The 13,934-nt window shown below is 36.6% G+C and overlaps 1 protein-coding gene across 1 annotated transcript; it reads left to right on the forward strand.

The window, feature by feature from the left end:
• Nucleotides 1-209: 209 nt before the first annotated feature.
• On the forward strand, nucleotides 210-11,545 carry LOC139876458 (mitogen-activated protein kinase homolog NTF4). Its single transcript, XM_071863777.1, has 6 exons — nucleotides 210-617; nucleotides 715-844; nucleotides 7,370-7,507; nucleotides 8,788-9,120; nucleotides 10,090-10,270; nucleotides 11,148-11,545. Exons 1-6 carry the CDS (start codon nucleotides 394-396, stop codon nucleotides 11,324-11,326), a joined length of 1,185 nt encoding a protein of 394 aa, XP_071719878.1. The 5' UTR covers nucleotides 210-393; the 3' UTR covers nucleotides 11,327-11,545.
• The last annotated feature ends 2,389 nt before the right edge of the window (nucleotides 11,546-13,934 follow it).

Consider the following 13,934-nt stretch of genomic DNA (forward strand, 5'->3'; position numbering starts at 1 on the left):
AGATCGACGCTGGGATCGACGTCATCGCGGTGCCGGCGATCTTCTATTCCCGGCGTCGATTGTGAGGGACGGCGACGGGATTGAATGGATACCGTGTGCTCTAACCAACTTTGAAATTTTTAATATCCAAAATTTAATTCAGGACTAGAGTTGGCATTCTCCAAAATAAAAACAATAATAAAAATAAAAATAAGATTAGATATTGGAACACATGGAGCACGTAGTTAGGGAAGTTAAGTAGTGTAATTAGGCGCAAACGAGACGGAGGCGGAAAACAGAAAAGCAAAAAACAAACACATCTCTTCTTCTTTGATTTCATTTCTAGGGCTTGTAAAGTTTAATATTATCTGTACCTTTATTATTAATTAATTATTTATCAATTAGTTAACAAATATGGATCCGTCAAATCAACCTGCGGATACCGAAATGTCCGATGCCTCCGCTGGTCATCCGCCACCGCCACAGCAACCGATGGCCGGAATCGATACTATTCCGGCGACACTCAGTCACGGCGGTAGGTTCATTCAGTATAACATATTTGGCAATATCTTTGAAGTTACCGCTAAGTATAAACCTCCTATTATGCCTATCGGTAAAGGAGCCTACGGCATAGTCTGGTACCCTTCCTTCATCTATTTCTCATATAGATACACATATATGTATATTTATATTATATACTCTGTATTATATTTGTATTTGTTATGTGTACGGCAGTTCAGCTTTGAATTCGGAGACAAATGAGCATGTTGCGATTAAGAAGATTGCGAATGCTTTCGATAATAAAATCGATGCTAAAAGGACTTTAAGAGAAATTAAGCTTCTTCGTCATATGGATCATGAAAATGTTAGTGAGCAATGGCTTTATATATGTTTGTAATTTTTAATTTTTAATAATTGTTGTTATTTTGGAATGCAATTACCAGTACTTATATTTAATATCAGCTGAAGTTAATTGCTGGATGCTAATTGTGATCGTTACTAATTAGTATTCTGGAAACATCTTTGTGCCCTATGCTATCTTAGGTAGATTTATAGTTTGTAAGTTTTTAATTAGAGTATGATAGTAGTGAAACTTTCAACTGAATGATTTCACTATTGAAGTTGAAGATCTAGCTTAGCTGATGATAGAGAAAATTACATCTTAAATCTGGAAAACAGCATGGAGTTTGGTTTAGTAAATCTGTGATTAGTTGGTACTGGTGATAAACTACTTCTCCTGGTGATGTGCATGCATTACCTGTATTTGACTAGATTGGTTCTTGATTACTGATTGATCATATGAGCTGTAAAAGTTCATGCAATCTATAGGCTTTACTTTTATTCCTTGAACAATGATTAGGAGGCTTAGCTGCCATATGATCAGGGTACTTTATTGGCTGCTATTACATGTTATTAAATAATCATTTTATCTGACTTCATTGTATACATGTGGGGTTTCCATTTACAAGTGTGAAGCAGGAATGATATAAATTTTGTTAATGACTCTGTAAGTATTAAGATGATGTCATAACTTAGAACCATGTGACATTTACATATAACGATAAAATGAGCATATGAATTACTGTACATATACATGAGTTTTTGTGTTAGACACCTATAAAGTTACGGAATTGAAGTTCAATGGCATCTATGATGGAATAGAAGGCGAGAAAGAAGGTAAGTATGATTAGAAATTAGGAGACGCGCAGATGAATCTTGATACCACGTATTTGATTGATAATCTAAAGATGGATATTAGCTAGGTGTCTACTTTTGATAATTCCATATATTCTTTAGCATAAAAATTGGATCTTGTTGGTTTTATGATACTATAATAATGGTTAAATAACTCTGTGATAGAATTTAGATTGTAAGAAGCTTTTGAGTGTCTAGGTGGAGGAATTTCGACACTCATAACTATAATATCTTGCTGCATATTTGTTGTTAATCATTATGCTAGTTAGTATGTAAGTATATATATACATTTCAACTATACGTACAATCTGATACCATATTCCCTTGAGTGCACTTGTTGCTCATGACATAAGGGAATGTTTTGTTAATCTACGTGGTACATGATTGCTGTATATCTCCTTCCCTTCAGAGAGATTATACTTCAGTTTGAAGAAATTTGGTACCAGATTATGAAGACAGAATAGTAAAATATAAGAACAAGAACTTATTGGAAATCCTTCTCCAATTATAGAAAAACTCTTATTACAATCTCCTTATTACATCCCTATTTATAGTTGATTAACCTTATCCATTAAGTTAATCAAGTCTAGTCTAGAATAATCTAGGATAACCAAGTCTAGAATCATCTAGGATAGTCAAGTCTAGAATAAAGTAGAAAAGTCAAGGAAGAAGCAAAATTGAAAACAATGACGGCTAGCCCACTTGTTATCCGTTCACATGTTCCACCTCCTCAAATTCATTTGAGATATAATTTCACAAAATAAACCTCTAACTATTACTTTATGTCAAGATTGGTCCAACAATCACCCCCCCAATCTTGACCTTGAGTAATCATTTATTTCTTTGAGTCTTCAATCCTTTGAACCCCAAGAATCTCTCTCATTTCAGCAAACTTTAACTTCGGCAATGCTTTTGTAAGAATATCAGCCCGTTGCTGATCCCCACTGATGTGTTCAACTTTAATCTTCTCCATTTCAACACATTCTCGTATGAAATGATACCGTGTGTCGATATGCTTACTTCTTCCATGAAATACCGGATTTTTCATCAATGATATTGCTGACTTATTATCAACTTTGATCACGACTTGTTCTTCTTTTCTTCCAGTTATTTCAGCTAAGAGTCCCCTTAACCATATTGCTTGACAAGCTGCTGCAGTAGCAGCCATAAATTCTGCTTCGCAGGATGATAAGGCCACTGTTTGTTGTTTTTGTGAATTCTAAGCAATAGGTCCATCATCAAAGTAGAACACTAATCCAGTAGTACCCTTTCCATCATCTGGGTCCACCGAGAAGCTGCTGTCACTAAATCCAAGTAGGTTATTGCTACCATTCCTTCGATAGTGAATACCCAGGTCTACTGTACCTTTCAAGTATCTGAGAATTTTCTTAACAGCTTGAAGATGATTAATTTTAGGAGTTTGCATATACCTACTTGCATATCCCACTGAGTATGCAAGATCCGGCCGTGTATGAGTTAAATACCGAAGGCATCCAATTGTTTTCCGGTATTCAGTTGCATCAACACATTTGCTGCCATCATCTTTCATCAACTTCAGGCCTGGTCCCATTGGATATTTGGTGGAATTGCACTCCCACATTCCTGCTTCCTCTAGGATTCTTTTAGCATATCTTGATTGATGAATTTTTATTCCATCTATGCCTTGTATTACTTCGAGTCCGAGATAATAAGAAAGTAAGCCCAGATCACTCATCTCGAATTTATCTTCCATTTGCCTTTTGAATTGTTTAATTTTCTCCGGGTTATTACCTGTTACAATCAAATCATCAACATAAATTCCTACCAAAAGTGATCCTTCTTGTGTTCTTTTTGTGTATACAGCTTGTTCAAGCTTACACCTTTGAAATACATATCCCTTTAGAACTCCATCTAATTTTGTATTCCAAGCACGTGGGGCTTGCTTCAGGCCATAGAGAGCCTTTGACAGTCTGTACACCTTTTGTTCCTTCCCCTTTATCACAAAACCTTCCGGTTGAGATACAAAGACTTCTTCCTTGAGGTCGCCGTGTAGAAATGCTGTTTTAACATCTAGGTGATGAACATCCCACTCTCTTTGGGCTGCCAAAGCTAGAATAAGTCTAACAGTCTCAAGTCTAGCTACGGGTGCGAATACTTCGTCAAAGTCTACACCATGTGTCTGGATGTAGCCTTTGGCAACTAGCCGTGCTTTATGTCGTGTGACATTTCCTTTTGCATCCCTTTTAATTTTGTATACCCATTTTAGTCCAATAGGTCGGTGTCCTTGGGGTAGATCCATTAACTCCCAAGTATTATTCCTTTCAATGGAAGCTATTTCACCTTCCATAGCTTGCTGCCATTCTTTATATCTTGTAGCTTCCCTGAAATTTGTTGGTTCTCCTTCAGTAAGAAGAAGATCATATACATCACTTTGATTTTTCCAACCTCAAGGTGGTGTATCATCATATGTCTCCTCTTCTGCCATAGATGGATCTGACTCATTGACTGTATCTGTCGGGAGACGAGACAGCATAGGTCCTCGTTGTTTTACTGTTGTTTCAGGACTGCTAACATCAGAATGGGTTATGCTTTCCTCATTGGTCGATCTTCCTTGACTTGAGGAGTTGCTGCTTTGTGGGCTATATGAGCTACTTGGGCTGCCTGGTTCAGTAGGCCCATTTTCGGAATTTTGATCAGCCGAGAAAACTTCACCGGGGTTTATATGTATCACGAATTCTCCTTTGTGATTAGGTTCTTGATTGTATTCTACTCCGGAATGCCAATCCCATTTGCGTGCTTCATCAAATTCCACATCTCGACTGATTACTATTTTCATCTTCTCGGGATCATACATACGATGTGCCTTAGTTCCTGGTTCAGTTCCTAAATAAACCATAGGAATACTTATGTCATCAAGTTTTTTTACTTGATCTGAAGGTACTTTCACATATCCAACACATCCAAACACCCGTAAATGATCAAGATTTGGTCTTCTTCCTTTTAAAGCCTCATATGGTGTTTGATTTTTCAGTATCTTCGTGGGCAACCTGTTTAGAATATAAACCGAGTGACGTACTGCTTCAGCCCAGAAACTTTGTGGCATATCCATTGCTTTAAGAATACTCCTTGTTGTGCTCATCACTGTTCGATTCCGCCTTTCAACGATACCATTTTGCTGTGGCGTGTAAGGTGCAGTCAACTGTCTTGTGATTCCAGCATAATCACAATATTGATTGAACTCGTTGGATGTAAATTCTCCTCCCCGATCAGTTGTAAGGACCTTTATTTTCCTTCCATATTGATTTTCAGCAATCGCCTTGAATTTCTTGAATTGCTCAAATGCCTCTCCTTTGGTTTTTAACATGAAAGACCACATAAACCTGCTGTGATCATCAACAATCAGCATAACGTACTTGTTTCCCGCTTGGGTGGCAGGGGATATGGGTCCGCACAGGTCTGCATAAACCTGTTCCAGTGGATTTTGGGCTCTAAAAGTCGTCTGGACAGGAAAACTTTGTCGTGAATGTTTCCCTGCTAAACATGCTTCACACATCTGTGTAGGGTGATCAATAACCGGCACTCCATCCACTAGATTGTTGGTCCCTAGCCGCTTTATTGTATCAAAGTTCACATGACCGAGACGGGTATGCCACAACCATGCTGGATCATCAATCTTGGCATGTAAACAGATTGGTGCCCCAACCTCGAGATTAATTTTATACAACCGATTAGGGGACCTTTGAACCTTCATTAGCAGCGATCCATCTACCTCAAACATATATAAGAAACCATGTTTGATCAAGATTACACAACCCCCTTCTTCAGCTTGCCCAAGACTAAATATGTTAGTCTTTAAGTATGGGATATAAAGTATGTCGGTCAACAAACGTTGTTCACCATTCTTGCATGTTAAAAGAATAGATCCTCTTCCTTCTATATCCACACACGAGTTATTCCCAAATCTCACTGTACCATCAATATCCGTATCAAGTTTTGAAAACAGTCCTTTGTTTCCTGTCATGTGGTTTGTTGCTCCAGTATCTAAGTACCACATGTTTTCTCCACCATCATGTGACTCATACTTTGCTGGAAAAACCTTCTTTTCACTTAGATGAATTACTTCCTTCTCGCTTCTTTGATTGGCTACGGACATCAATAGTGCAGGACTGTCATCATTAGCCACTGGTAGTTCGGTTGATCTAGCTTGAGTCAAATTTGCTTGTTCTCCTTTCTTTCGTGTTGGACAATCGGATGAGAAGTGTCCAAATGCATCACATCGAAAACACTGCAGCTTTGATCGATCTTTAGTTTTCAGTTATTTGTCTACCAGCAAAAAAGTTTTGTCCTCGGCCTGAACCCCTTCCTCGACCACCAAACTGTCCACGACCTCGGCCCCTACCCCGGGTGTCTTGGCCATTCCCTCGACCTCGACCAAAGTTGTTTTCCCTTTTCTTTCTTGAGTCCCATCCTTCATAGGACAACAGAAGTTGGTCATGGCTATTATTTGTAGTCTTTAGACTGGTTCGTTCTTCGTAAGCTTTTAGCCTACCCACAACTTCCTGGAATTTCGCCGTTTTGAGATCAACCAGTTGTTCGATAGTGGCTGTCATATTTAAGAATTTTTCTGGTATGGCACTTAATATTTTTCTCACCAACGTGGTTTCCTCAATGACTGTTCCAAGTGCAGCTGATTTTGAGGTAATTCCAGAAAGTTTTGCTACAAAATCATCAACTTTTTCGCTATCTTTCATCCGTGATGCTTCAAATTCAGCTTTAAGAGTTTGAAGCCTAGCCTCCATTACTCGTTCAACTCCAAGGTGACGGGTCTTGATTGCATCCCAGATTTCCTTTGCATGGGTGCAACTTGCAACTTGAAGAATCAAGTCTTCAGGTAAAGACTGATACAGATAAGCGATTGCAGCATTATCCTTTTTCTGATCGACATCAGTTCCAGGTTCAATTGATTCCCAGATACCATGTGCCTTAAAAATCGCTTTGATCCTAAGCGACCAGATGGGATAATTGGTCGCCGTTAGGATAGGGCACTGGAACGTAAGATGGTTGGTGTCCTTGATTGCATCCGAGGTATTGATAATATCTCCCATGAATCTGGTCTTCGATCGACGCTCGTATTTTTCTGTCTTAGAATCTGGTGATTGATCTAGTCCTTTTGATCAACAACACGATCCCTTTTGTAACTCAGCTCTGATACCAATTGAAGAAATTTGGTACCAGATTATGAAGACAGAATAGTAAAATATAAGAACAAGAACTTATTGGAAATCTTTCTCCAATTATAGAAAAACTCTTATTACAATCTCCTTATTACATCCCTATTTATAGTTGATTAACCTTATCCATTAAGTTAATCAAGTCTAGTCTAGAATAATCTAGGATAACCAAGTCTAGAATCATCTAGGATAGTCAAGTCTAGAATAAAGTAGAAAAGTCAAGGAAGAAGCAAAATTGAAAACAATGACGGCTAGCCCACTTGTTATCCGTTCACATGTTCCACCTCCTCAAATCCATTTGAGATATAATTTCACAAAATAAACCTCTAACTATTACTTTATGTCAAGATTGGTCCAACACAGTTACAATCACTTATATTGTTCCTGGTTTCTCTAGGTTTAAAAACAAGCCTTAAACAGTAGAGTTTTAAATTAACTTCAGGTATGAGTTTCTTTGGCTGATGTTTGTTTCCCTTCTCATGTAGGTTGTTGCTATCAGAGATATAATTCCACCACCAGAGAGGATGGCATTTAATGATGTTTACATTGCTTATGAGCTCATGGATACTGATCTTCATCAAATAATTCGTTCAAATCAACCATTATCAGAGGAACATTGCCAGGTCATCCTTTCACGATGTACTTTATGGGTTGCTTTACTTTTTATGTCCGTTTTGACTTTGAATGCCTAGGTCCTTAACTGTTTAGGGTGCTTTTATAGACTTGTATCCATACTCTTTTGGTTTAGTTGGCACCTATTTAGTTCTATATATTTGGCTCAGTCAATGTAATTTTGCTTTCTCACTATGACCTAAGTAGTTATTGTAAATCTAGTCACTTAGAAAAAATCTTTTATATGAGAAAGGATAGAATAACATTTAGAACCTGTAAACTCAATGCTGGGCGATCAGGTAATTGACAAAGATATATGATTGAATAGTAACAGTTGTGAAAATATCTGACCTTATAAGTCTGATTATGATACATAGTTTAGGACTTGACTCCAAGATAATAGAAGATTCAGTCAGATATGTGCCCAGATTATTGATACAAGATATTTTGCTTTGTATGAATGTATGAATCATGACCAGGTATAGCAGTCAAAACAAATAGTATATATTGATTTGGCAATTGCATGTTAGTATATATATTGATTATATTGGGGTTTATGCTATTTTCAATGATATAATATTTATAATTTTCTGTTTACTTGATCGTTAGTATTGTGTTGGAAATTTGAGAACTTTTGAATTTGAAGAGTGTAGGTTAAGTCAAAATAGAAAAATGTTGAGAAACACAATTATAGCAACATTAGAAGTTTAGCAAAAGGTGTGATTATGATAACACGACATCAACTAGTTAGGAATGATCATTCTCTGTAGTTTGTATTAACTTTCAGAAGTAGTTATATATAGGTCGCATGACACATAGGTGCTGTTTGTTTTTTAAGATATTTTTGTCTGAAGATCTGCGGACCATGTCTGTAATTAAGATGTGGCTTAAATGTTAGCATGTTGACTAGTGAAGACTGTTTGTTTTTACGTCTGCTGCCTGCAGCACTTAGAAGCATATTTCTAAATCTGCGAGGCTGCAGACAGAATAAGACTTTATTTTATCTTATGTCTTTACAAAAACAAACAATCTGCAATAAAAACGTCTGCGGGCGCGCAGACATAAGACATAATAAGATCTGCCGACTGAAAAACAAACGACACCATAATGTGATTGAAGTGACAAAAGAACATGTTAAACCATAGTAGAGTACACCTCTGAACTCATTACCACTAACAATGAATGTAAACGTCTATTAGATACTTGTGGTGAGACATACATATACATATACATATACATACACATGCCATGTTAGTGAGTCATTAGTCTAAAATCATTATTTTTTGTGCAGTATTTTCTATACCAGATCCTGCGCGGGTTAAAATACATACACTCTGCAAACGTACTACATAGGGATTTAAAGCCTAGCAATCTTCTACTCAACGCTAATTGTGACCTCAAAATATGTGATTTTGGATTAGCTCGGGTTACATCTGAAACCGATTTCATGACAGAGTATGTTGTTACAAGATGGTACCGTGCACCAGAACTGTTGTTAAACTCGTCTGATTATACTGCTGCCATTGATGTATGGTCGGTCGGATGCATATTTATGGAATTGATGGATCGTAAGCCTTTATTTCCTGGTAGAGATCATGTTCACCAGCTTCGATTGCTTATGGAGGTATTTTTGATTATTATCAGTGTTGTGGAATTCGGAATTACTCGGTCAAAACTCGGGATTACTTGGATAATCGGTCTAAAGTCAATCAAAATCGGCCAAAGTCAAACTTGGTCGACATCCGAGTACTCGTTTTTGCAACTCGGGGAGTACTCGGAAAGTAGTCGGTCAATCTCGGTCAAGCTTGATCAAATTTGGTCAAACTCAGTCAAACTCGGTTAAACTTCGTCAAAAAACTCGGGATTACTCGGAAAAGTCGGTCAAAACTCAGGGTTAGTAGGAAACTTGGTCAAAAGTTGGTCAAGGTCAAACTTGGTCAAAACTTGGGGTTAGTAGGAAAATTGGTCAAAAGTTGGTCAAAGTCAAAGTTGGTCAAAACTCGGGATTACTTGGAAAATCGGTCAAAAAGTCGGTTAAAACTCGGAAAAGTCGGTCAAAACTAGGGGTTAGTAGGTAAATTGGTCAAAAGTTGGTCAAGGTCAAACTTGGTCAAAACTCGGGGTTAGTAGGTAAATTGGTCAAAAGTTGGTCAAGGTCATATTTGGTCAAAACTTGGGGTTAGTAGGAAAATTTGTCAAAAGTTGGTCAAGGTCAAACTTGGTCAAAACTCGGGGTTAGTAGGAAAATTGGTCAAAAGTTGGTCAAGGTCAAACTCGGTCAAAACTCGGGATTACTAGGAAAATCGGTCAAAAGTCGGTCAAAGTCAAACTTGGTCAACATCCGAGTACTCCTCGAGTTTCCAAGTACTCCTTAAAAAGTCCGGACCGAGTACTCTCTGAGTAGTGATTTTTGTAATCTTGCTAAATATTGAAGTTGTTATACTCTGTAACTATCATATGCTTGGGCTGAAAGGATAATAATGGGGTTTTCAGCTTCGATTTCTAATTATTGACAAGTATTAATTATTAATGTATTAATTTTTATTATTATTTTATTAATGTGTTAAGTTTCATAATTATTGTAACCTTGCAGTTGATTGGAACTCCATCAGAAGCTGAATTAGGGTTTCTGAATGAAAATGCAAAAAGATACATTCGACAACTACAACATTACCCACGACAATCATTCAATGACAAGTTTCCTCAAGTTCATCCTTCTGCTATTGATCTTATTGAAAAGATGTTGACGTTTGATCCTCGACAGAGAATTACAGGTTTGTAGTTTTCTTGGATCTTTTACCTGTTGTACTTATAATATATGTTATATTTGTACTTCAGTTTGCCTACGTTTTTGTTTCATACAATATATTATGCTGAGAGGTTTCTGGTATATGCTTATAGTTATGTACATGGGGAGTGTATCAATACTGTGCCATCATGTTGAAGCATAATGTCTTGTTTTGTCTTATTTTGAATTTAAACCCTGATACCTTCTATATTCTTGCTATCACCTAAGGGCATTTGTAAAGACTAGTGAGGTACATTGGTTTATTTCTTGAAAAACATGTTATTAGTGCTCAGAGCCTTTTTTAGTATATAAATTATTTTGCAGATGGAGGAAAAAATAACACAATCTAGGTTATGTACTACTATAATATTTTAGCTTAAATCATCTTAACTAGAATTGTATGGTATGCGAAAGTTCTAGTACCAATTAATCTTAGCAAGTGTAGGTGGTAAATGGGCGGGTTGGTGATGAGTCTAAGTGAGCTTGGGTCAGAAATCAGAATGTTTAATTTGTGCAGTTGGGTACCCGAAATACCTTTTTCCCTAATTCTTAACTGTTGTTCAAATAGATGGTTTAGCATATATGATTAGCTACATTTTATTTTAATAATAATCTGGTTAATAATATTGAATTATTTAGGAGTTTTTTTTAACTGCTTGAACTTTTAGATGTAAAACAAAACCCGAAAGAACCTCTCAGAAGTAAATGGGTTGACATGCCACCTCTATTAGTCTGGTAGCTGGAATCATTTTGCTCCTCCTTAGCATTGAATTTATCTTAACTTTTTATTTAATAAGAGATTCGTATATATACTGTTGGATCTCGTTACTAACATAATAACTTTTCTAATTGTTGAAAATCAGTTGAAGATGCACTTGCCCATCCTTATTTAACATCACTGCATGACATCAGCGACGAACCAGTATGCATGAACCCTTTTAACTTCGACTTTGAGCATCACGCCCCAACTGAAGAACAAATGAAGGAGATGATCTATAGGGAGGCTCTTGCTTTTAACCCCGAATACCAGCAGCATCTTTAAGAATTACACCACCATTCAGTGTTTGTTTGTTTGTTGTGTTGTGTTGTTTTATTATTATTAGTGTGGTAATTGTGATTTGATGATTTTTATATGTTTGTTGTACATAAACCATATATACTCATCTACAACCAGAAGTTGAGTTGTTTGGTACTCTGGTTAGCCTTTTAACTTGGCAACCAATGCAGAATTAGAATCTTGTATGTTGTTCTATTATCATTATTATTGAAACGAATGACCTTTTCTTCGATTTTTTTTGTTTTTGTATGAAAATTTCTTTCACCTTTAAGATCGATCGTCTGAAGTGTGTATAATGATTATATGCTGAACTGTTTCTGTTGAATGATTAAGTGGTGGCGTAACATCGTGAGTTCGTGACCCACCCACAAAGGGAAGGTTTGACTTAAACCCAAAGGTCAGCCTCGAGGATTAAACGGAACATCAGCTGATAATCCCTGCAGTTTCATCAAGCGAGAGGTGCACATGAGAACCGGTTCTCAAAAAACCGACCAATAGAACCTAAACCGGTTCTTCAAGACCTGGAACCGGATCCGGTTATCAAGAACTGAACCGGTTCTAGCGGTTCCCAACGGCTACAATTGACCCGTTAAAAACCGGGTAAAAACCACTTAAAAAACCCGGTTCCGAACTGGCTTTTTTTTAACAGGTTGAATTTTGCCAAAAAAGTAAACGTTTGAGATAAATTTGAACCTTTAGTGTGCTTTGACCATTTATCCTAGAAGTTTAGTATAAATAGATAATAGATAATATTGGTTTTGGTTTAAAACACACCAACAACATTCTCAAATATCTCTCTAATTACTCTCATTAACTATCTCTTTGCTACTGATCCTATAATGAATCATCCACAATCACAAGCTTTCGCTTTCACTTCCGCTTCAGCTGAATCATCTTCTCGCCTATAAACCAACAATGATGTTTTAAGGGTTAAGGTTGCTACCCGAAACCAAGATATTTGGTCTCATTTCGACTTGTGCATTATGCATGATAATACGGGAATTGCTTGTTGCAACAGTTGTATGAAGTTTCTTGGCGTAAGTTCTAACTTTACGCCAAGCAAACGTTTTGCTCGTATATGTAAAGGAGTTAGTCAAGATCAGTGTCGGATCTAGAAATGGTAGTCACTAGTTAAAAACCAAAAACATTTCTACTAGATGGCTTATTTCAATGGTGTCACTTAAAAAAATTTACACTATTCAATGGTGTCACTAGTTAAAAATTCAAAATTTTTTGCACTACATCGCGTATTTTGTTGGTGTCCCGTGCTACCACTCACCATATGGTAGGTTTGCCCCTGGTCAAGATGCGTCACAAGGTTTGGATGGTTCGGTTTTTATATACGATGCCAAAGCCCTTCTATTAGATTTTTACAAAGTTTGTCATTCAACAAGGGCTTCCATTCAACCACTTCGACAATGAATAGCTTACGGAGATAATCAAGCCTAAACACTAATCGTGATATCAAATGGTAACTCGTACTACTCTTCGACCTGATGCTTTTAAATTATGGCAAGACGCTAAAAATGATATAATTGAAGGTTTTTGAAACTATTAATGTAATGTTAATATAACTTTTGATGTTTGGACTGCACCACATGATACGAAAAATTCTTATTTAGCCGTCTAAGTTTCGATAGTAGCTTCCGAAAAAGCCTTTTCTACTAGCGGTCGAATTATATCGGAAGCAGATCAAGACTTTCCCTGAAGCCGTTGAAATATGTGTATGTTTAAATAATTAATTGGACGAGCAATTAGAATACAAGATGAGACATTGGAAGCTCCATTAGGCGAAGACATTGAAGAAACTATAATAAGAGAAGAAGAAGTCGGGGTATCACCTCCAACGATTAAATTAGATGAAGGTGAATTTGAACCCTTTGACGTTGAAGCAAATATAGCGCAAATGTTGGATGGCTTATTCCATGATGATTAAAGTCTAACGGTTCATGGCTCGATATATTCTAGTCACATTTATTTTCGAGTGATGGTCATGCCGAAGCTCGAAATATATTAGCTTTTGTTTAATTGTATTGTTTAAATAAAAGTGTTGATAATTATTTATAAGGAGTATTATTTATAGTTGTTCAAACATTATAACTTATGATTAATAGCGTTTAATATTATTTATAGTTGTTTAAATGTTGTAACTTATGATTACGTTGTTTAATATTATTTATAGTTGTTTAAGTGTTATAATTTATAATTATATTTTTTGTATTATTGTTGATTAAACATTATATAAATCGAACTGGTAACATTCGAATCCTGAAAAAAACTGAAGTCGAAAGCGGGAAAACCGCAAAAAGCGAACCGGAAAGAACTGGTTAGCTCGAAAAATCTATTCCTGGAAAAAAAGCCGATCTCGAAAAACCGGAACTGGTTTTGGTGAAAACTGATTTTTTAGAACCGTTTTATTTAATTGAAATTGGTTAAAAACCGGTTTATGTGCACTTCTAAATTGATCGATTAGTCCTGTCACAACCAAGTAATTTGAGTAGCCATAGCATTGCACTACTCGTGTAAGTTATGAAAATAAACTCTTCACATTAAAGGGTTTGGATAAAGGTCAGTAATCACGTAGACGATCTCT

Source organism: Rutidosis leptorrhynchoides, chromosome 11 (assembly GCF_046630445.1).
Source record: "Rutidosis leptorrhynchoides isolate AG116_Rl617_1_P2 chromosome 11, CSIRO_AGI_Rlap_v1, whole genome shotgun sequence".
NCBI classification, from domain to species: Eukaryota; Viridiplantae; Streptophyta; class Magnoliopsida; order Asterales; family Asteraceae; genus Rutidosis; species Rutidosis leptorrhynchoides.

Excerpts from the sequence above, each read along its gene's own strand:
- LOC139876458 (XM_071863777.1), top strand. The coding sequence starts at position 394 with ATGGATCCGTCAAATCAACCTGCGGATACCGAAATGTCCGATGCCTCC. Across the intron at positions 9,121-10,089 it reads AGCTTCGATTGCTTATGGAG|TTGATTGGAACTCCATCAGA; the intron begins GTATTTTTGATT and ends GTAACCTTGCAG. Across the intron at positions 10,271-11,147 it reads TCCTCGACAGAGAATTACAG|TTGAAGATGCACTTGCCCAT; the intron begins GTTTGTAGTTTT and ends GTTGAAAATCAG.